Source organism: Myiozetetes cayanensis, unplaced genomic scaffold (genome assembly GCF_022539395.1).
Source record: "Myiozetetes cayanensis isolate MyiCay16 unplaced genomic scaffold, myiCay2020 scf42, whole genome shotgun sequence".
Taxonomy (NCBI): domain Eukaryota; kingdom Metazoa; phylum Chordata; class Aves; order Passeriformes; family Tyrannidae; genus Myiozetetes; species Myiozetetes cayanensis.
In genome coordinates, this window is record NW_026087654.1 from 27,613 (window position 1) to 51,961 (window position 24,349).

The following is a 24,349-nucleotide window of genomic DNA, read 5'->3' on the forward strand; positions in this document are numbered from 1 at the left end:
CTGCAGACAAGCTGGGGGAGCTGGGGCTGTGCAGCCTGGAGCAGGGAGACGTCATTGCAACCTTCCCGTACCTTAACGGGGCTTATAAAAAGGAGGGAGGGGGACTTTTTATACGAGCAGTGTGTGTCAGGACAAGGGGCAATGGTTTTGAACTGAAAGAGGGCAGGTTTGGATTAGATATTAGGAAGGAATTCTTTATTTTAAAGCCCCTTTGCTGGAAGTGTTCAAGGCAACCTAATCTATTGAGCGGCAACCGTGACCAGGGTGGGGGCATTGGTGGTACATATTCTTTAAAGCCTCTTCCAACCCAAACCATTCTCTGATTCGTGTATGTGTGTGTTCTTTGATGATTTACGTATGTGCTGAGTGAAAATGACAGTTGGGAAACTGATTTATTGTCGCTGTTTAACCCTTAGTGATTTTAAGTAATATTTTTCGTGACAAAAAATAATCTTTGGTGCTTAGAGGTGAGATTTTTTTTCCTCCTAACAAGTATCAGAGAACTATTTGCAGAAGTGCAGATAGTTTTTAAAGCACACTCGATCATGGTTGAGTTATGCTTTGTTTTCTGACACTGTAATTGCCAGCTTTTCAATCACAGCCTAGAGTATGAAAATGAAAATATAATATGCATTTTTAGTATGTATGCTGGCTGAGAATGGTACACTCACACTACATGGTCTGATCAAAGGGAAATGCACACAGTGGCAAGAGAAATCTCGACTACCACCACGCCCTGACCTCTGCCAAGGGAGGAGGTTGCCCCACAGCTGGGAAACACAGGAGATGAGCCAACGCAGATGCCCCAATCCTCACACAAGACACTGGAGCAGGTAACAACAGGGGCAGGAGTATCCAGCACATTGCACTTGACCGCCGTGACCAACCTGCGGACAGACTGGTTGGTGACAGGGTTGGTGTACCAGGTTCATTTGAGAGTGACTTATTCATAGAATTCAAACTAGTACTCTGTGGAGTTGATGCTTTATTTCTTTTTTAAACCCCTTTTTTTTAATGTTTTAAATGTGCAGATGTAAACATGCCTTATATCCACTGTGGAAGGTTGGTGCTTGGAAGGATGTTGGTTTTGATCACATGTACAATATTGTAACTGGGCTTGGTGGGGCAGTTGTTGGTGTTGCCTTTTAAGTAATTTTTGCTGGGGAAAAAGGAAGGTAGTAGTATTAAACGGAAGGTAAGTAGTAGATGCTAATGTTCTTTTAAAGAGGCAATACCAACAGTTTTGTCTCAAATTTATAATGAAGACCTCAGCCATACGGACAGAAGACACACAGGTAAGGCTGTAATTGTAATTGCAGGTACCTGCAAGGAGAGCATGGCATGTCACCAGTGAGAATTAGACTGCATTGTAAAGCCACACTAGAAAAATGTCAGTGCTTGAAGTGCTTTCAAACATCCTTAAACAGACTCCAGCACTTCAGAACAATGGTAACGCCCTCTTTCCCCTACTGTACAATAATCACCTACTTGTTTGCTTGATTATAGCATCAAAATACAGGCAAACACTTAGAAAAAGGCAGCTTTTTTGCCAGGTGACACTGAGGAAACACCTCAATTGTCCAGAGCAAAGTACTTTGCTTAGTTTCTTACTTTTTTCAAAAAGAAAATGGATTTTCTCTAAATAGGCAGGTTTAGTTCCTTTCACTTTCTGCATGTGGGCACTTGAGAATTGTTAGCACAAATGAAGTGATGCTTAACTATTTAATTAATCTTCCCCTTCTGCTTCCTCTACAGGTTTTTATTCCCACTAGCTTAAATGATCATGGCTTGGTTTGTTTTTTTTGTGAAAAGGGATGCTTTTAAAGCTGCAGCATTTTTGTTTAGGGTATGCCAAAATGTAAGCAAGTTAAACTGATTTCTTCTAGGGCTACCAGGAAAATTCAGCTTACTTATGAAGTGCTGTGGACTGGCTGTCAACCCTGCTGCACCTGACACGGTGACTTTTTCAAGAACAAAGTGTGGTTACTCAGCAGGTTCTCAGCTGGAGGCTGCAAACGAGTCAGTGGCAAATGCAAACTCAGGTCCTATACCAGTAAGAACCAAACTGCTGCAGAGGAAATCTACATCTGGGAATTGTCAGCAAAGCTGATTTTTCATTATTTTCCTCTGTTTACATTATTTTCCTCTGTTTACACGAAAACACTGCTGCCTTTAGATATGTGTTTTTAAGCAGGCCAAAACTGAGCAAAGACTGCGAGCACAGATGGAGATTGACTGGTGGTGGTTTGTAAGAAGAAACCACCACAAAGTAGTTCTGCTGATCATGATGTACAAAGTGTTCACAGCACTCTAAGAGGAAACAAACTGGAGGAGTGACTAAATAAATAGGTATTCAAGTGGAAACATAAAAAAAAAAAAAGGTCACATGAAACCTTATTAATAAATGAAGACAATTTATTACTTCAAGTGTTAATGGTAAAAAAAATTCAGCACAGCTGTTGCATTTAGAAAAGTGAAACTACAATTAAGAAGTACTATGTTCTAGTTCAATAAACAGATGAACCCAATGTTCTTTAAAATAGTTAAGCATTATACAGTACATCTTATGAAGACCCGTAAATTAAAGAACTACTTCTTAAATTTAGAGATTAAAAAAATTCTGCATTCACAGCTTTAGCTTCTTTTTTCTTCCACGACCATCAGGAGTACCGTCCATTTTGCGCTTCTGTGCCTGCAAGGTATGGTTTTTTAATAAGTTATTGTGATGCAAAAAGGTTGTAAGCAAGCAATGTGTTCCAAAACAAAGCAGATGGAGATGATTTAGACCCTGTCAGCTTTAAAATGTGATAAACTGCAAATGTATAATATGGTAAATATGCATATCTTTGCTGTTGTTTATATTCCCTCAATTCTTTAGGAGTATGATTTCATAGAGGTAAAGAGTGTATAGAAGCAAATAAGGATGTTTTAAAGCTTCCCATTTTTGAAAAGGTATTTTTCTAAATATCCATTTAAATGTTCTGTGAACAAGTCTAAGAAACTTAATAATCCACCATTACTAACTTTACTCATTTTTGCACATCTGCCAAGTAATTTGTGCTTCTAAGTTGTTGATACAACAGCTCTAGGCAACAATAAACTGAACAGCAAATCCATGTAAGAAAATGGGTAAAGCTGGTGTTTCCTTTGCAAAATAGTCATGCATATTTAGCAATACTATGAATTTAGTCAGAAGAGGGTTGTCAAGCATATGTGCTGTTTTCCCAGAAGTGTCTCTAGAAGCCCATTTGTAAACAGATCTGTAGATGATTTAATAATTATATAAAACAAAAGGCCAGATACATCTCTGATGTATTTACCAGAGTAAACCTACACTGTGCACCAACACAGTGATCCAAAACATAACCAGTTTATCTCCTCCAAAGCATGTAAGCTACAATTTAGAACCTAAACTTACTTTCCCCTTATTTGACATCCTCAACTGTACCAGCTGAACACCAGCATGAACTTCAACTTCCAGCAGCTTTTAACTCTGCCCTCTAAGTATCTGTTGTTGCTTTCAAATAACTTTAGGTATCACTTGTCCTAGACAATTGGAAAAGCACTCTGTCTTCAAGTGAGCTTTTCCACAGAAGTGCCTTTTAAATCTTACCGAAGATGGTTTTGGTCCACGTTTCTTCTTTTCTGCCTTTTCCTTTTCTTCCAGTTCCATGTTTTCTCTTTCAATGAGAGTGATTAAAGTATTGCATCTCCTTTGCAGCTCCTGCATTACACAACATATACAATCAGTATCTCAGGCAGCCACTCAATGTAAAAATTGTATTAGAATATTAGAAATGCCGGCGAGGAGGTAAGTGTTTTGCTGTATCTCGTCGGAATAACAAAGGAATTAAGTGTTTTTGGATACTTACTGTCTGGCTTCAGGAGTGGATTTGATCACAGATGTTTGCTTTTTAAGACACTTTTGTATTTAACTCAAATTCATGTTGATTTTGGAAAACAGCACCTTAGAAGTCTGAATTTCTCCTCCCGTATGACTTTTTAGTTTATCTGCCTTTGCCACCCGTGACAATTGTTGCAAAGTTCGAGAAAGGTAACGTCTTGTTGGCATGCACATACCTCAGTATTTCAGAAGCTATTTAATTAGCCTGGGGTACAACCATTTTGTCATAGGCATTCATGAACAAAAAAGATTAATATATATATACCATTGCAGTTCTGGACTTGAGAAACCAGTCAAATCTGAATTGCGGCGAGTTTCGGATACATTGTCTTAATTCATCATAGACATTTTCCTTATCAAATCCTAGTTTGTGAAGCATACAGATCAGAAAGCGATCTTCCTCTTCAGTGTAATTCTTCCCTTTATTAGTACCATATGATATTCTTAGTTGGTGGAAAGGGGCTTTATATCTCCCAATCTGAACAAAACAAATAAGACCATATAAAGCTAAGAAAAAGGTCAAAATTAGCATGGAAGTCTTTTGTATGAAAGCAATACATGACATGAAGACAGAAAACTGGATCTTTTATGATCTCTGGTGCTAAGTCACCACAAGTAAAGGACTCTAGGTTCAGGACAGTGCATTTATCAAAGCTAGCTAAACTGGCAAATTCTGGTTTAGACAACAGACAGCCTTGTGATCTTCCAATTAATGGCAGACTCCAGACCTATCACTACATTTGAAAACAGTCAAGATCTGTCAGTATTGAAATGGCAATGATCCTTTCTAACACAAATCCTCAAGAACTCAGACTGAAAAGGCACATGAGACCAGCACACGGTTCAGCTGCATCAGGGCTAACTGAATCTGACACTTGTTCTTCCCTAGAAGAGAATTAATTCAAACCTGGAGAGAAAACTCTGATAAACTGTCTTAATTTACTACAAATCTGTTCACTACCAAACCCTGGCTGGTGAAACACTGACCAGAATGGAAGCATCCTGTGCTTGGTAAGTCTTCTCTTCTAACTGCTCTAAACATCTGTGTATATATACATATATATCTTGCATTCTCAGTTACATGGGTCCAAAAGAAATCCTCCTACTTCCAAAAGCATGTAGTTACCAGGAGCTTGTTATCCAGCACTATGAACTGTGTCCTGTGATACAGATTACTGTTACAAACAACAGGTTAGGTCCTATCTAAAGCTGTCATCACATCTGTCTGCCAGGACAACACTGCTGTGGGATGGAAAAGCTACAGGAAACAAATGCTGAGGATTATGCACAAGAGGCAAATGTCATGCCCAGCATGTTGTCTTCATGCATCAGTAGCAGTGGTTCAGACAGAGTCCTGTTTTTCTCCTCACTGGCACCAGCAAATAAAACAAGCAAGAAACAAGCCAACTCACCTTTGTGTCGAGTGCCTTTTTTATGCTGATCCGTCTCTGAATTCTGGCTTCTCCTCTTTCAATCTGAGCCATGATCTTTTCTATGTCTTGGAGTTCGTTGCATCTTTCCCAGAACACAGCTAAGAAAAGAACAATTCACTAGTTTCTTATCATGCATATTAAAAGTTAAGAGATTTCACCTTAAAAAAATATGTTAGCTGTTACTTCCTTTTACCAGAGCTCACTGTTGTATAGCAACAGTGGCCCTTCCCCAATAAGAAACCTCTGCTTCCTCCTATCATGTATTGCAGTATTTCAAATGCTGCTTTTCAAGGGTTAGATATAGGAGTCCTCAGTTTAAAAGAGGTGTGATTTGGCCAGAAAGGTTTTTGTGAGACAGTCTCCTTATCAAGAGAAAAAAAGCTGCTTCAAATAGAAACTGATACAACAGCAACACAGTTGTACAGAGGGAAGAGGGAGGGCAACTGAATGGCCAAAGACAAGCAAGTGCCTAAAAGACAATTAGGTGTTTAAATAAACAAGGCCTCAGGTTACAGAACCCAATGGTCATTGTATGTTCATTCATAATGTGTTTACTGTGTCCCACTCCTGAGGAGGGGATAAAGGTTAACTACTAGTTAGGGAACAGGTGGCAAAGTGTAATCTCTCCAGCTAAGCACTGCTACTCAGCATTTCCTTTTGCAAAAACTCTCAAGAACTGAAGACAGCACTACGCAGTTAGATTTAGGATATAGTGAAGTGGATCAGCAATAGTTTACATGTGCAGTTTAGTACGGCCTTAATTATGCAGGGGCTAGAGATGGTAAAATCCAGATGGGCAGATCTGAAATCCATCAGTACAATTCTACCCTGAAAATCCTAAAGAGCCATGTAAGTAATTCCCAGAAGTAAGATGTTAACACGTTCACAAGCTGTTCAAAGGAGGCAAGCAGTGTTAGATATGGAATCAAAGAGCTGACTACAGAACTGAGTTACCTGAATATTCAATGACTTCCTCTGGGGTTTTTCCTTCTACTTCTCGTGCTATATTTTCAATGTCATCACGGCCCCACTTCTCATTGGCTTTGATGAACTGGTTGAAATCTCTCTTATTCCAGTTAGTGAAGCCCTGTATAGCAATCAAGGAAACATTGCACAGAGGTTCAGGATTTGTCCGTCTCCAAATTCGCTTCAATAAGGTTTCTTTAAACCAACGGTAACACCTCCATCATTCCAACACTGTTAAACCTGTTCTTTCTCTGCAGTTTAATTTAGTAGGAAAACTGTTTTTATACTCCAGTCTCTGTAGTCTATTTAAATGTTGCATAATGATTAATACTGGTTCTCTAGTTACCCATAGGTTTCAGGTAAGTTTTCAGCTCATAAATTAATCCCTCCTCCTAATAATCTCTGCAAGGGGACAGGGGATCACGTTCTTGGAGGAAAAATTGCTCAAGTGAAGCAAGTGGTGACTGCAGCGGTTTTATCAAAAAGGCCCACCAAGTTGCCTCACAGACACCATCAGCCATTCTACCTGGTCACTCTCCCTCAGAAGGTCCAAAGCTGTCTTGTGATGATACTAAGTAGGGACAGAAGTAGCAATGCTGAAGTTATCAGCTGCTAAAATAGGCTTATTTCATATTACCAATAACTTTGACAAATCATTGGAAGAAATAAGTTCTGTCAGCCTTGTTGTGATTTAGCCCCAGCTTACTGCACTGTACTGATTCCTGACCTCTCTGAGTCTGCTGGTTCTGTGAGTCTGCTGGCAAGAGTGAGCTGTTCCAGCAACATTACTACTCAAGCAAGAGATCTTGTCCTGTAACTCTGATCCCCTGCCAAAATACAACGTGAAAATACAACACCCAAATAAGGCATATCAGGCATTAACCTGTTTTAAATTACTTTAATGTACATGCTTCCTAATTATACCCCTATTCAGCTCATACCCTCTTTTAGCGAGGGGCACTACCCACTACCAGATGTAGTTTAGGAAAACTGCATTCATTCATTCTCTGGGATTCACTTCTACATAGAAATGAAACTATGGCAGAAGATTTGCATTAAATAATGTGGAACACAGCACATCCAGCTCTGCAGTGAGTCTGCAAGAACCCACAGCCAAGGAAATATGTCACAGTCTACAGCCAATGCCAGTTTGGGAAGCCAGCCTCTGATTCAGGAGTACAAGTACACTAATTTGGTGCACCTTCAAAGGTATCCAGGCCCACAACAAACCTAATGCCAAAACTCTTCTCCGTCAGAGACAAAATCTGCAGTTGTGTTAACTGCAGCATGTGTGAATCAGTGACCAAGAAACGTTGCCATAACATTGTAAAACACAGAAAAAGCTTCAGCTGATTTTGGTCTCATTGAAGACCCAACGATACCTGGGTTAGAAGCTTCTCTTTTTCTTCAAGTTCTTCATCGTTAAGAGGTTCAGCCTCATCAATCTTAAGCTGCTCTTCCTTTTGTGCTTGGGCTGAATTTGGGAGATCGGGATTACGAGGTACCTGAAAGGTTTTGCATCTTGTAAAATTTGTTTGATTTTTCACAGATAATTGACAATTGTCACTTTTCTGTTAATAAAAGCTAATAATTTCTTCAGCTCAACACTATTTTATTTCATTTAAATTGTTGTGGAAGGCAGAACAGGTACATATTCTATTGTTGCAGTAAACTCTTAGGTGTGAATTCAGAGAATCACATAAAATGGTCTGTGTTGGAAGGGACTGGACCCTAAAGGTCATCTCACTCCAACCCCCTGCCATGGGCAGGGAGACCTTCCACTTAGACTAGGTTGCTCAAAGCTCCATCCAACCTGGCCTTGAACACTTCCAAGGATGGGGCATCCACAGCTTCTCTGGGCAACCTGTGCCAGTGTCTCAACCACTGTCACAGTGAACAATTTCTTTCCAAGATCCAATCTAACCCTACCCTCCTTCAGTTCAAAGCCATTCCCCCCTTGTCCTGTCACTACATGCCCTTGTACCAAGTCCCTTTCCTGTAGGCCTCCTTTAGGAGGCTGCAATCAGGTGTCCCTGGAGCCTTCTCTTCTCCAGGCTGACCAACCTCAACTGCTAAGAGAGGTGCTCTATCCCTCTAACCAAGGAAACTCTTCCATTACCTTGTAACCAATTGTTTTCCTGTAGTAGAGAATCTCTTTTTCCAACAGTTCAAACAGGCGAGGAGGAAAGAATTGGAAGTCCTGTACATTTGGTTGTTTTGGAGGCCGTGGTGCCTGAAATACAAAGTTTGTATTTGACTCCCTTTCACATCCAGAACCTGCTTGCTTGTAAGAACTGATTTCAGTTTATGAGCAAAAACACAAAAAACCTTTTATTGTTGCAAAAAATGCACCGCCTTAAATTAAAAAAGGCCATGCAAGAGACAACTACAACCACAAAGAATTCTAAAACACCTGTGAGAGAAAGGGAGGAGGGGTCTTTTGGGAGAAGGAGGTGGCTGGGGAAAGTCACACATGCATCCCCTTGAACAAAGGGTGTCTGAAGCAGCATTAAGGAAATCTTTCAGAGGTAAGGAAAATTCAGAGCTGCTTACTCTCCTAACATTCTTCAAGTTTCATCCTGCTTTTACTTTTTTCTCACAGAAGTTTGTCTCAAGTCCTTTGGATTTTTTCTATGTTTAAACTGTCTCCACAATTTACAAAAGTGAATAGTGCAGTTTTTATGAAAAAAGAACAATGTGTCGCTTACAGCTTGAACCATTTACCGGGCATATTTCAACAATTTACTTTTTTTAATTATTCAACTCACCTTGGGTGCTTTTGGTTCACTGACTCGAAGAGCCTCTCTGAAATAAGCATCCACAGCATAATTGGCTTTTCTTTCTCTTTTAGGCGGTTCAATCCACTCTGTAAATGCCAACTGTAAAAAACAAAACCCACCACCCCAAAAAAGAATACTAAGTCCTGCAAAATATTCAGACCAGCTACAAGTTTTATATAAAATTATATCTACATCTACTTCATTGTGTTAGAAATGTTTTAATTTAATCTACTATCACAGACGACACCGTATTTTACCCAACACCTCTTAAACAAGTACGATTAAAACATGCAATTTAGTGCATTCCTCCGAAAGAAACTTAAAACATTACCTTCTGTTTTTCTCTGTAGTCTTCCCCTTCAAAATTATACACGCTAGATTCAGTATCCATAGTAAAATTCCTAAGGGAGCTTTCACCCATCTTTGAAAGTTTTTCGTTCATTTCCGCAGTCTTGGACGGGGGACACAGAAAAGAACAGTAGCCATTTGGATGGTACTTCATTATTTAACATCTCATTCCCAGACACAACGGGAGGCATTTTGGAAGGCACGTCATTATTAAACACCTCATTCCCAGAAAGGAGCCACTCTGAAAGGTACTTCATTTTAAAACATCCCATTGCCAGAAAGAAGAGCAGCCATTCTGGAAGGCACTTGATCATAAAACATCTTATTGACAACATCAGAGAAAACAAACATGACTGACCAGCATGAAAACCCTCCATAGCAAAACCCCTTTTCTCTCCAGCTTAGAACCAAGTGATCATCCAGGGATACGCTATCTTCCCATCACATTTAAATCTACAGGTGGCCTTCCCCTTTTCAAACTTTCTCACCTTCTTTGCACCTCTTTCCAAAATGTGATCAATATCTTCATCTGTAATCTCACTGTCCTTTGAGGCAAACACATGTGTCGCTCCATGTCTAATCATTTGCAGCATTTCATCCTTTCCAAGTTTATTCAGGTTTTGATCTACCAATCTTCCTAAAGATAAAAACACTCAAGGATAGCAACTAACTAAAAAGTTTGTTATGGAAGGAGCAATACATGTTTTTTCTCCCCCTTACATTTCTGCATTCAGGTTATATCCTTTTCTTTCAGTAAAGGAAATTCCAAATAAAGAAATTTTTAAAAAAGGGTACAAAATAAAAAGCAAGTAAAATCTAGCCAGGTTTCAAAGATATTTGCTATATTATACATTAACTGTGTTCAGCATACATAGTTTTGGATACTAGGTCTTTCAACAGGACAAAAGGAAACAGCCTCAAGCTGCACCAGGGGAGGTTCAGGTTGGGAAAAATCAGGGAGAATTTCTTCACAGAAAGAGTGGTTAACCATTGGAACAGGCTTAACTTGAAAGCGGTGGTGGAGTCACCATCCTTGGAAGTGTTCAAGAAATGACTGGATGAGGCACTTGGTGCTATGGTTTAGTTGGCACAGTGGTGACTGGCCAAAGGTTGGACTCGATGACCTTGGAAGGCCTTTTCCAACCTTAATGATTCTGTGATATAAGTTTTGCTATGGTGCATATTTTCACAGTTTCCAGACTAAACGTCAACTGATTTTCTTTTCAGAAATACAAGTTCCTGATTCTAATCAAGCCAACCCATCTGTTAGAAGAAAAAGCATTCATTTCTCCAATTCAAAGGAGAAGCTGAGCACTTAAAAAAGGAAAAATCAGACTATATCCTCTTGTACACATATATCATCAGAGAGGTAATCAAAAAGTTAGTGAGGAAATACCTACTCCTACAGTAAAATAAATTTTCAAATGGATGAGCCCTTTGCACTCTCTCTTCAGAGCTCAGCTGAGGCAGAAGCGACATTCTGACTGACTCTTCCTAGCTGATTCCACCATACTTTGCAATGAGAAAAAAAAAAAAAAAAAAGAGAATCCCATCACAGATCCAAACAGTCTTCCTACACTTGCCTTGCTGAATGACTATGGAATCCAGCCGGAGTTTCATCTCTGCACGTTCCACTATTCTTTCCTCCACTGTATTGTCTGTAATAAACCTGAACACTCGAACAGTCTTGGTCTGGCCAATTCTGTGCGCTCGATCCTGGGCAAAAAAAAAGTAACAAAAAATTCAGGATTTGTTTTCCAGCAACATACTAATTTACTAAACAGAATAGCACAGGTTAGTTAAATCTTTACAGCCATCCATGATGACCCAAGTCATTACATTCTTATTGACATTGCAAGTTTTTTTCAATAACATCGACAATGAGTTTGTCTCCAGGTGTCATACCTAAAAAATAGGTGTTTGGGGTTTTTTGTTAAATCACACAGGGGAGAAGACTGGGTGCTCCTGACCTCATGCAACGTTCTGTAAAATCAAAGTATTGAAGAAATCATCTCTGTACAGACCAAAGGCTACATTTTTCAAGATCCTTCAGCTGTGCCTTGAATATTTCAAGAAAAATATGATGCACTGCCTCTGACTGGCAAAACATGAACCACTGTGAGAATCAGTATTCTGAACATACACCTGTAGCTGGAATCCTCTCACTTGAGTTTATAGACACCAGTTCCATCATTCTTTCGAACCTGTTTTTGCTAGAATACTTGAGAATCTACAGCTTAACAGGAATAATTAGAGTAGCATATCCCCAGCATTTCCTACTGCATAAAACATTGTACAGCCAAAATGTGACTAAGGGTTTTACACAGTGGAAGCTGCACTGGAAGTGAAAATCAGTCTTAGTACTCCCTGTGCTAAAATAGCAAAATACTCACTTATCTTGGAAATACACATTTCTAGGAAAGTTCCATGAGAAAGACAACAAGAACAAAATCCCCATCTGGATTTTTACCATAGCTTGAAGGTCTACTTGTGGATTCCAGTCTGAATCATAGAGAATTACGACATCAGCAGTAGCCAGATTGATTCCAAGACCTCCTGCCCGCGTACTCAACATGAACACAAATTTTGAGCTGTCGGGATCGTTGAAAGCATTAATGGACGCCTAAATAAATGATAAGAACACATCAGTTGAACCCAATGTTTTACAAGTAGTGTTTTCACTTAAATACAATATGTGAAGTTTTAAATACCTGTCGTTCGTTGTGAGGAGTTTGTCCATCCAGTCTGCAGTACTCATAATTTCGCCACATACAGTAATCTTCCAAGATATCCAGGACTCTCGTCATCTGACTGAAGATCAGAACTCTTGAGCCTGTTTGAGTAAAAAGGTTTCTTATGCTTTCAGCAGAACATAAGACTTATCAAACTCTGCAGCTCTGCAGAAAAGGAAGGAGGGCAATTCCATGTGCCAAGAAGAAAAGGAGGTACAATTTCGGACCCTGAACTACAATGCAGAGCTGCAGCTGTCATAGCAGGGTCCTGTGCTTGCCATTGGATGTGTCTGCCTCACTCTGATATGTCATTGTCTAGTTAGTGGCTGCCTTTTCCCACTCCTTAACAAAATGTTCCCAGACACAGCAGAGTAAGATGATAGCACAAATATAAAAACATCAAGTATAAAAATGAAATTTTGAACTATTTGTTTGTTTGGGATTTGAGATCCCTAAAAATAAATTAAGTTGTTCTTAAAGACTTGTCAGTTTACTTAACTGCCAAGAACAACTTCAAAAAAAAAGTTGTACTTTACGTACTGTATTACTATAAATGTATAGTAATTTATGCATACACACAAATCCATTTCCAGTCTACTGGGGAGATTTAAATAAAACCACTGATTATTACAAAACTTCCACTTCCCCCTGTATTCATTTCATGTGATTTTGGTTTTTTGTCCTTTGGACTCAAGGGCTGATAATGAACTCTCTTGTTTAAGATGACCATTTGATTTGAGACCAGGACGGTATTAACTGCAACATGTCAACAGTTAGCCTCACAGCAGCAAGAAACCAAGATCCAAAAAAGCACATTAACCACTGAATTGCTCTTTTTTTTAGTCTTACAATCAGTTATATCACCATAGCTGCCTGGATGATACACAGACACAGGTTACCTTTATATTACTGAACGCTGGGGTTTGGATGTGATTTTTCTACAAAGTGTCCCCACTGACAAACTTACCTCCACTCCTTTAGCCAAGTTACTTCACTAAGCATACTAATAAAATAAAGAGTTAAAAATTTATTTTTGAGTCAGAAACTCTGTGGCAAGTGAGTTTTACAGTAATGCATTTCTGAGCTTTGCCTACTACCAAATAACTGTAAAACAACTCAGAGTACCCCCGTCTGAGTGCCTTACAGAATACAGTGAAAAACCTCAGGTGCTGCTCAAAATCATACCCAGCAAGAAAGACCCATGTTTCAAAAAGGATTTGACTATAACCTGACATGAAGGCGCTGAATCTGAAATGGTGCTTCATGGCAAATCAAAGGAGTGGTTAAAATACCACACAATGATGTTTCAAATAGATAACAATGTTAAGAAAGAAAACCTAAAGCCCAGAACAACTGACGTTTCTGTGGCCTCAATGTAGCTGGGATGAAAAAAGACCAAAAAAAAAAAAAAAAGCAGGGAATCAAAACACTTCAGCACAAAAAGCCATAATGGACTATTACTGATCCAGTTATTTCTGAAGGCACGTCACAATCTGGTTTTGTATTAACTATAAGATACAGTGCTTGATAAACTGGTATTCATATTAGCAACTAACAAAAATCCTGGCTAAGGTGTGCTGGTTTTTGCTCAGGATACATGGAAACACTAAGCAGCACTGACTGTCATTTTTATCACTAAACCAAAAAAACAGAAGCGGGATGCATACCTTGTTCTTTCAACTTAGGCAGCAGTTTGTCCAAAACCACCATTTTGCCACTGTTGGTGACCAAATGCATGTCTGTTGTGTAGGGTGGGCCAGGTTCTGCCCCATCAAAGAGGTAAGGGTGATTGCAACATTTTCGCAGCTGCATGAGGATGTTCAGCAGTCTCATTTTGTCCAGCTTCCCAGCCGAGTTCAGGATATCTATATCCTTCATCAAGATCCGTGTATACCTATGTCAAAGGGAGGAAAATCTTCTGTAACTCTAAAGTTGGTCTTTCTTTAAATAGTAGTCAAAAGGCCATCCTCCCCCTCATTTCACCAGGTCACTCTCCCTGATATGCATGGTTTTGTCATCACAGAAGTGTCACAAGGAAACACAAGTTGGGAGTACACCAGGAAGCATTAAACCAAGTTCCACACAATCGTCAAGTCACGAACAGCACATTCCTTCTTGAGCCTTAACCACAGCCCGGTCAGGCATGTGTATCAATTACCATTCTCGTTGCATTTTGCTGAGGCCCACATAAATTTTAACTTCCTTCTTCGGAGGCAAGCTCTTCTCTACATCAGCCTTAATGCGACGTAGGAGGAATGGTCGTAGCACCTGAAAGAGGTTGCATCCTTAAATGTATTTTGGAAACTGAAACACTGATCAGGTCAAGAGACAAAACACAGTGCAGATACTCTCCACTACAGAAGCTCAAATATCAGACTTACTGTCAGACAATCTGAAAAAGCAACCAATATGGACAGATTATTTGCTATACACGGGACTATACATGTCCTTTCCTTGGAAGACTTAGAGATTAGGCCAAAATCATCTTTCAGATGGTTCTATTCCCCTTGATTTAATTTTCCTTCACTGAAACATTTATAGTCTCTTCAATAGCCAGTATTTTTTATGTAAGCATTTCAGAACCCCAAGAGTCAGAACCAGTGACCCTTCTCTCCTTCCCAAAACAATTTCCTTCTTAAGGAAAAAAATCTCCTGAGCTTTGCCAACCCATGCTTAAAGTCTGTCATAGTTTCTGGAATAATCTATCTTATCCTAATATTCTATCCCAATAAGCATTAGGAGAATTGTTTAGAATCTAAGGAGGGTTACTGTAACTCTTGTACAAAAAGCAGAAAGACTCACCATATGAAGGCGCTCCACCAGTTTTTGATCCCCGAGACAATTGTTTGTATCAAACCATGAATCAAAGTCCTGCATCAACAAAATCATCAGTTTGTAACAGTCTTCCTTACAAGGTGCAGCGTCATCACAATGGTGAAAAAATACAACGCAAGCGATTCTCTTACATTCTTTGATTAGCAGAAATGAAGACTTACTTCAGCTGAGTTGAAGACATCTGGCAAAAGGAAGTTGAGAAGTGCCCAGAGTTCATGTAAGTTGTTCTGAAGTGGAGTTCCAGTTAATAGCAGCCGGTTTGTAGTCTTGAATTCCCTCACAATTTCTGATAACTGAGGGACATTGAGACATAAGCCAATATAAAAACATTACTAGTCACCACACTACCACCTAATGATCCACATAAATCTCTCTCTCAGTGCAAATATAAATTACCTTTGATTTTTCATTTTTAATCCTGTGGGCTTCATCTATAACGAGATATCTCCAGTTGAATTTTTTGAATACTGACTTCTCTTTGATAAGCATTTCATATGATGTTACACACACATCCCATTCGCCTGGCAACAACACATCTCTGACAAAGGCAGCCTAGATAACAAGGTGACAGTTAATTACTGAGGCTTTGTCAAATATAAACAAAAAAGAACACAGTAGCACTGTTACAATTTTCCTATTTTAAAGGAATAGATTCATCGGGTTTTGCTGGTCTACAGGGTGTACTGCCTTCACAACAGGAGAGAGCAAATCTTTGGACAAGGAATTACAAACATAAAGTGGTGAAGCAATAGCTGGGCAACACACGTGCGAAATCTAAGCTTGTATTACTAACATTGTAATGGTCAGACTGTAAGTAGGTCTTACTGTTTAACCACTACAAATCCAAGTAATACCCTTCCCTGTGAAGGAAAGGTAAAGGACAGCAAGATCACATGCTGCATTCCCATAGGATGACATGGGAAAAACCACCACATCAAAACTTACTCGCTGGTCTTTGTCCCCGATCAAGCAAACTGCTCGAAGTGTTGGAACCCATCTCTTGAATTCATTCATCCAGTTCTGCAGAGTGGACTTAGGGACTAACACCATGTGAGGTCCAGGAATATTTCTGTAGTGTTTCATATAGCCAAGAAGAGATATTGTTTGCAGTGTCTTCCCAAGGCCCTGGAAAAATACATTCATGTGTTAAGAAAAAAAAAAACAAAACTCTAAGAAAACACCTTTAAGAAAAGCCAGGAGCGAGCTCTGAGTGCAGCACAGGAAGACACAGCAGCCTGAACAACAGAGTGAGATGTATTTGAGACAGTGCAACTCACAAAGGGCATCCAGTCTTGCTTAGGAAAGTGGTTTCCCATGTTTAACTTAAAAAAAACAGTAACATTTTCAAACCTTGGATTATGAAGTTAGAATTTTGCCTTATCTTTCAAAGAAAGTTAGAAGTGTAAGAAAACATTATTTTATAAAATTTTGTTTTGTAGACTGATGTGTTATTTAGATTATTTAGAGGTCAAAGTTTTCAAATTGGACATGTGTATTCTCTTAAACTTGAAATAAAGTGAATAAATTAAGAACTCTTAGACTTCTTAATTTATTGAATTATTCATTATTATTTATACTTAATTATTTATAATTCACTTTATTAATATTTTACATTATAATATTAAATTAATATTTTATAGTAGTGATTAAGTTCTTAATTAATTTTCAAAAGCAAGCTTTCACAGGTCAAAAATGACATCAGTTTCTGTGAGAAGAAAGCCAAACAAGTACAAAAAACTGCACATGTCAAACAAAACAAGTACTTAAAGTGTTCGGTTCTTTATTCAGCAAAAATCTTGTACCTTCAGCATATAATTTTAACTAAAACAAAACTGAAGAAGACCTTCAAAAAACCAGACCACTCCTGTAATGCAAAATAATTCAAAAATATTGTGACTCAAATGCATGGGATGTAAAAAAACCCTGAAAACCATCAGTAAAAGTTATTTCTGGTTCTAAAATTCAAGTATGTCTTCAAAACAACCACAGCCTGGTGCAAGATGTGGAAAAGTGTTTACAAGCTGTGTGAAAAGCATTAATAACTTCAAAAGGACTAATACCTAAGAATGAATAAAAAAACAATTTAATAATAAATACTGTAACTCCTCAACACAAGATGGATTTTGGAATACCACACATCCAAGGACTTAAATAGCTTCCCAGTTATTTTTGTTAAAACAAGCCTGCTCCACTTAGAACTGTATTCAGACAAAAAGACCCACCACAACCAACTCCTCTATTCATAAGCATGTACGTTGAGGAAAATCCTTGATACATTTCAGAATGAAGCACATTACTAAACAATAATTTAAACTCATTTGTGTCTAACTTATCTAGAAGATGTTTTATTACACAGAAATTACAAGATATGGGAAACACAATATACCGAAATTAATCAGATTTTCTGTTTTTTCTGCTCCTTATAAGAGGACAAAAACATATCTACCTGTGAAACTACTACAAGTTCTTCTGCATTCACCCCTTGTCTTTAAGGGGGGAGGAATAAAATAAAATAAAAATAAGAAGCAAAGGCTACTATGGCCAGTTCTGAACGAAATGTCCATGATCATGCTGTATAAGAAATTTTAACACAGGTCTCTAGCTACATCTATCTTTGCATCATTTTTCCCAGGAAACTTCCCACTGCCGTAGCTCTTGCTGTGGAGATCAGTCCACTTAGGACACTCATATCATGGTATCTACGTTTTGCCCTAACAACAGGAGGTGTTTTCTCATTTGTTGCTCTTTTCATATATGACTCTCTCCTCACAAGGGCAGCCTGAAAATACCATAACAAAATACCTGCAATTTAGAGTAAAAGTATGTCACTCTATGGAACAACTTCCTTCCATCAAGTTCATGTTTCTAAAGTTTGATAGATTCCCTTTTCATATGCCCATTTCAAAACCTGCATGCACAGTTTATTTAAATTAAGACACCTGTGACACTTTTAACATTAGTGACTTAAAACACACTAGAAAAATAAGAGTTGGCAAATTATATATTGCATTTTGTGTTATTAAAAATCCCATATAGGGACTAAAATGGGCCTGGGCATACAACAATGGACATGTATTGCATGTGTTCTAAAGTCCTTAGAAACACAGGCTATGTCCATACCATTTCATCTGCCAGGATGCCATTGATGCCATTTTCATACAGAGAAATGAGCCAGTTCAGTCCTCGGATCTGGTAATCCCGCAGCTTTCCCCATTTCACATCTAAAAGACACAAAAGAATAGACTGAAAGATCTACAAAAACTTATGAAAGAATGTCACCATCCGTTGGCTGCTCCTTGACAGTGATTATCAAAGCTACAGAACAAAAACAAGTAGCAAATTCACATAATAAATTCCAAGGGCACTGCAAACTGGATACAGCAACATGGTAATTTTGTTTCTGCAAGATGCTCCAACAGCTTTGTGTTTTGCAAGAACCACAGCACACAGAAATTCTAACTCTATCACCACCCTCCAAATCTGAACACAGTCAAACATTAAAACACTAATACTGAATTCCATTAAATGAACTGGAAGCTGTTAGGTACTTTAAATTATATCAGAATATAGGTTACACACGTAAAAAGGGGAAGATGACAGACTTAAAAACTCTTTCCTAGTAACTGAAGTATAGGAACTGGATTTCTTAAGGACAAGACTCGCTAGACCATCTTTCTAGACTGACTGAAAATAAACAGTCCCTCACTAATACATTTTTTGTCCCTCCTTCTTCTCCTCCTGTCCCCCAGATTATTTCATTATCCTTAGGGAGGATGAAAACAAAGTTCATTTTAAACAACATTTTGAAGAAAAAGAAGAGTGGCAAAAAAACCCCAAACCCAAAAAAACAGGAAACACACATGATGGAGATTCTTCAAATCGAGTGCAGACATTGGTTGTCTTGGAGCTTTCCGTTAACAGCTCCTCGTCTTCTTCCTGCTCCGTCCTACGATGCCGGTAGCTGGAAAAGTCCAAGAAAGTAGTAAGTTTCTGGCTTTTCTTCATGCTTTAGCATCAATACAAAACTCTTGTAACTCCCAGAATTCTCAAACAACCCTCAACTTACAAGTGGGCAGTTTAAAAAAAAAAAAACCACACATGCTAAAATAGGATTGAAGCTGAGCAATTTAAACTTACACTTCTAAAGTGCAATAAGATCTGAATTACAGTACAAGTTGGCCTGTGTGCCATCACTCACTCGCCAGCTGACAGTAAATTCTGTTTCTCGTCCTTCTTTATTCGTGGACGTCCAGGTTTCATTTTTAAAGGTGAAGTTGGAGTTTTCTGAGCAGCAGGCTGAATGAAATGAGCAAAGAGCTCAGTCTGCTTCAACAGATACTCAAATCTGTTTGCTCTGTCTGTTTGCTGTTGACAAGGGAAAATTAAATGGAACAACTGTGAGACATGACAGTATGTATTTATTCAAAAGAAAAACCTAACAAATACTTTTTAAACAATCCAGATTCACATTTCTTTATATACATAGCAACAACACCAAAGAAAAGATGGTTAACATCAACATAACTGCTGCTGACAGATTCTATATTCTTTTTTTGGGTCAAGGCTTGCCTTTGCTACCCAGCAAGATCAAAGGACAGACCTTCACCAAGAATGAAATCTGACTTTGGTACCAAGATTGCACCAGTCTCACTAGATAAGGCCAGAGTTCCCTTAACAACTTTATCCTATCAAAAGTGATAGTCCAACTCCCAGAAATTTACCCCCACCTATCATGCACAGGATTCTTCAATGAACTCACTATCTCACCAACCTGGCAATAACTACTTTCTACTGCATTAGTGTCCTGCCTGCTCAGCAAGATAAACCACACCTCACTGGGGTGTCAGATAAGCAGCAGAGCTGGCATGAAAGGGGGCAGTGGGAGCACAGCAGCTGAGCTAAAAGCCAGAACATCTGTTTCAGCAGCAGAGGTATAACTTGTCAGGCTGCCCCCTTTGATATGAGTTGCTGTGTCTGCTGTGCAAAAGAGATTACAGTAGAAAATATTAGTATCCAAAAGGCTCAGTTTCTTTGAGACAGGTTCCATTTGGAATCAACACACCTTCCCAAAGCCACATCGTAACTTTGAACAAATAAACAAGATGGAAAACAGCTCCAAGGTTAACAGAACCACTCTGACATTCTGCCAGCTGCCACAACATAACCTGGTATTTAGCAACTTGCAGCAGTTAGAGGAAGTCAGTTTTCTTAGTAAAAAGGAACATATGTTCCAGACTTCTGCAATGCCAGCTCTGTGAGTGTTCTCCTCTTTAAAGCAAGCAGACCCTGCACTATGTAAGAGACAGGAAGACAAAGTGTTAGAGAATAAACAGACCAGGAAAGAGAACTGTCTGTACCACAGAGGACTCAAACTCACTCTAACTTTAGTTAGAGTGATACTGATAAGTTTAGTTAGAGTGTGACTGATACAGCTACAATCCACATCCACTAAATTTAAGTTTTCCTATATATTCCTCCTAGGTTTTCCTTGTTTTTTGTTTACTTTGCAACAGTTTAAACTACATAAGATCTTACTATTATCCAGGTTGCTAACTCTTATTTTAAAGTACTTTTTTCACTGACTGTACCAAAACAAAGAGCTCAGGCTGCACTGCAGAAAGTTCCTTGTTCTAAAACTTCAGTGAGGAATCTTCCAGAAGTTTTGGCCCTGTACACACATCCTCACACTTGCTTTCACTGCACTTAAGGATGTTCCTTTAAGAGACTAACAAACATTATCTGCATTTTTTAGGCAGGACACAGACAAGAACGGGCTATACTCTGCAAACCTGATCTGTCCTTCTACCAACAGAGACACTTTTCCTGTTTTCTTTTCTGGTGCATCTTCTGACTGTTGAGACAGTAAAATACAATTCCTCTTGAAATTGTGTCTGTCTCAAGACTTAGAGGAGATGACTCTAAGTTCACTTTCTGCAGTTTGCCAGAAAGTAGCACAAAGAAATGAGCAAAAGATGACTGGGTTATTTTCAGTGCCAAGAAGAAGAAACAACACAGGAAGCAGCAAATCATGAGAATCAGTTTCACTTTCCTATGAAGAAATTCCAGATGAAGTAACAGACACTGGAATTACAAACAGGAAGAAAGGCAAACAGGGAGAAACAGAGGAAGACAATGCGATGAGATGGTGAGGAATGGATGGCTCCATCTCTTACATTATAAAAACTAAACAAGACTGTATGATTTAAAAAAAAAAAAGGAAAATAGCAAATTTTCTCTTTTCTAACCCACAAAGCACAGAATCACCCATCTTCAAAAACCTGAGGACTTTAACTAGAGCTTCATAAAAGAGATTCCTAGAGAAACTTTATATGTCTGACTGAGAAAGTGAATACTCAACTCTTTATACCCTCCCCTTGCCTACAGGATGGACAGATCTACAGATAACTTCAGTATGCTGAAAATGAGAAGGGTCAAAGGAACTTTTTCTAGATATTTTTTGGTTTCAAGCTATGTATTTTTTAATAATTATACAAAATTTTATAAATCCAGTTAAGAGATTTCAAACAAACAGAAAACTCAAGTGCACAGGTACTGAATAGCAGTACACACTCCCAAATATTACATACCATTTTCTCTTCATATGTAGGATCTGTTTCCTGGAGTTCTTTTTGTTTTGCCAGGGTTGCATCATCAAAAGACTCCTGAGATGAAAAAGAATTAGAGAAAAAAAAGATCTCTGAAAAAGAGAAAATACCCATGTAAAGGAGAATAAGTTTCAAATTACATCAAAGCAGCAAAAGATGGCTGTGCCATCTGATGTGGATATATAGTAATCAGCTTTCTATTATTTACTGTAAAATTACCTGGAGATGGATCAAAGATCCCTGCCACTGGGTGAGGGACAGAGCTGGGTCTCTGTAATCCGATTTAGCTCCATCATTAAAGCATCACATCAACATGAATGAGAGAGACAGCTGTGGTCCAAGAGCTCAGCATGCCCCTTCTAGGGTGCTGAGCCAAACCCCTCCTGAAGCTGGCTCTGCAAAGTACTGTGAAAGCACCAGCTCCAGGCCTGAAGCAAGAGTAATTTCAAGGTTTTTTTTTCCTTTTTTCCAGATTCTCCCAATCCCTCATCATTCTGTACCAAGGGAACAAATCTACAAGAATACAGACTGCAGTTTTCTCCTGAAAGCTGAGTAGGAATTTAGACAAACTGTGTTTTTTCCTTATGTAATTTATTAAATCAAATAACTGTTATCACCAATGGTACCATTAACAATAGAAAATCAAGCTGGTTGGGAGGGGGCAGTCCTCCTTCATCTCCTTCCTGCCAAATCCTTAACATACTGTCTTCAATTACTCTTTCAGATCAGGGCTGCTTTATCCTTGTCTCTCCTGTTATTAGGTTAACTCTTTCCACACCATCTCCCATATGTATTTTCATCTTCTGCTGTTAAAACTAAAAGCAGTGAGATGATCCTTCCCCCCAACAAACAAAGCTAAGACAACACCTTACAAAATAATTCCTGAAAGGGCGAGAAAAGGAAACAAACAGGATGCCTTCAAAACGATTACTAACCATCTGTTTAATTAAGCCAAGTCAGAATGGAGCTCAAGTCAGTCTTTAGTAGCCAGTGTAGAACAAAGGAACAGGAAAAGTAAGAAACATACGAAACAAAGGCTGACAAAACACTGGATGTTTGTGGGCGGGTATTTCCTTGCAAACCTCTGGCAGGTAAGGCACGTGGAAACAGAAAACTCCTAACCCAATTGTTTCATTCACTAGTCAAAATATAAAGAATCGAGCATAAGAAGTTATGGCTAAACCTCTTCTGAAGTCATAACCAAATTCTCTTACTCATCTCTCACTGGATTCAGCCAACACCCAGTGAGCACAAGTACAGGACCCCTTGAACTGCTGTTCAAAATTCCCATTTCTCCCAAAATGCCTAACCTGAAAATCACGGAGCACCACGGCATCCGAGCTCATCATCTGCAACACAGATGACGAGAACTTGCCATTCAGCCGGAGACCAAGAAAAGCAGTCTTTCAGATGTTCGTGACTCTCAATAAGGCATTTCATTTTAACTTCACTTAATGAAAGGAAATCCCTTCCTAACGTAAAGAGGAACCGACCTGGCCAGCACAGGGAGAGCCCTCGCACACGGGCGCCTCCAGAGCACGCATTTCGCATCCTCCACACGCTTAACTCCAGCCCGGAATTGCCCTATTTCTGCAGGTTCGAGCAGGATTTATTTCCCACAGTGCTCTGGCTACTTGTTCATCCGAAAAACATGGCATTTGCAAATTTATTTAGATCAAGTAGGTTGGACAGCCCAGCGTGACTCAGAGAGTACAAAAACACCCAGCGCTGAAAGCAGGACCGACCAGTTTCCTCTTATCATTAAGGAAACAATGCTGCGATAGAATTAGCATCTCCGGGCAATCACTTAAAAACCCCTTGAAATTTCTGGAACACGCGCACCTGTTGCCAAAACAACCCCCTCCGACAACCCCACGTTCCCACCCCCGCCCCCCCCCCAAAAAAAAAAAAAGAAAAAAAGAAAAAAAGTTTTGAAGCACTTCAGCAGACAAGGACGGTGTTTTTTGGAACCCGGGCTGGCTGGCCGCTGGAGCAGGAAGCGCTAAGGATGGGGAGGGTTGCAGGGAGGCCGGCGGTGCGCGCGGGGGGAGGCGGTGGTGGGGATCCCGACGGCCCTTTTGGAAAACAACGGGAGTGACCCCGGCGCGGCGCCTCCTCCCCGATGTCCCCGCGGCTGGAAGAACGCGGCTCCCGGGAAGCACAGGGCTCCCGGGACCCCTGCGCGGCGGGGACGGGGACGGGGAGCGGAGGGTCGGGAGCCCCTCAAGCACACCCACCCACCCATGCCGGCCGCGCTCCCGGCGGGCAGGAGGGCGGGCGGCGGGCCCGGAGCTTGGCCCGGCGCGGCCCCACGGCCTCCCCTCCATTGTCTCCCGCGGCCCCACGCGGCCCGGGCAGTGCCGCACCTGCCGCCGGCGGAGCGGGGGGGTCCCGGCCGGGGAGGGGGTTGAGGTGGGAAGGCGACTCACTTCCATCTTGATGTCGCCGCCGGCCAGCCCGGCGGTGCAGGGGGGCCCGGTGCCCGCGGCCTCGCCGGGGCTGGCGCCGGGCGGCGGCGGCGGGGAGGCGCGGGCGGCTCGTCCGGCGGCGGCGGCTGCCCGGCGGACATGATCCACCGCGAGGACACGGCGCTCCGCCGCGGCTCAGGGCGGGCGGGCAGCGGGGATCCCGGCGGACGAGGAGGAGGAGGAGTAGGAAGAGCAGGAGGCGGAGGCGGCCTGCGGATCCCGGTTCCCGGAGCGCGGCCGGCGCAGGGAGCGAGGCCCTTCCCGGCCCGTCCCGGCGG

At 40.3% G+C, this 24,349-nt stretch overlaps 1 protein-coding gene across 1 annotated transcript; it reads right to left on the reverse strand.

Annotated features, from left to right (window-relative positions):
• Window positions 1–2,393: 2,393 nt before the first annotated feature.
• Window positions 2,394–24,349, reverse strand: SMARCA5 (SWI/SNF related, matrix associated, actin dependent regulator of chromatin, subfamily a, member 5). Its single transcript, XM_050330633.1, is given in 25 exon segments — window positions 2,394–2,692; window positions 3,614–3,724; window positions 4,170–4,382; window positions 5,317–5,435; window positions 6,292–6,424; window positions 7,686–7,808; window positions 8,423–8,536; window positions 9,072–9,182; window positions 9,415–9,534; window positions 9,920–10,064; window positions 11,011–11,147; window positions 11,902–12,054; window positions 12,143–12,264; window positions 13,831–14,057; window positions 14,322–14,431; window positions 14,966–15,034; window positions 15,160–15,291; window positions 15,395–15,550; window positions 15,944–16,123; window positions 18,119–18,219; window positions 18,859–18,959; window positions 19,197–19,363; window positions 21,586–21,660; window positions 24,033–24,130; window positions 24,133–24,349. Coding segments are annotated over 25 exon segments (3,123 nt in total). The 5' UTR covers window positions 24,173–24,349; the 3' UTR covers window positions 2,394–2,626.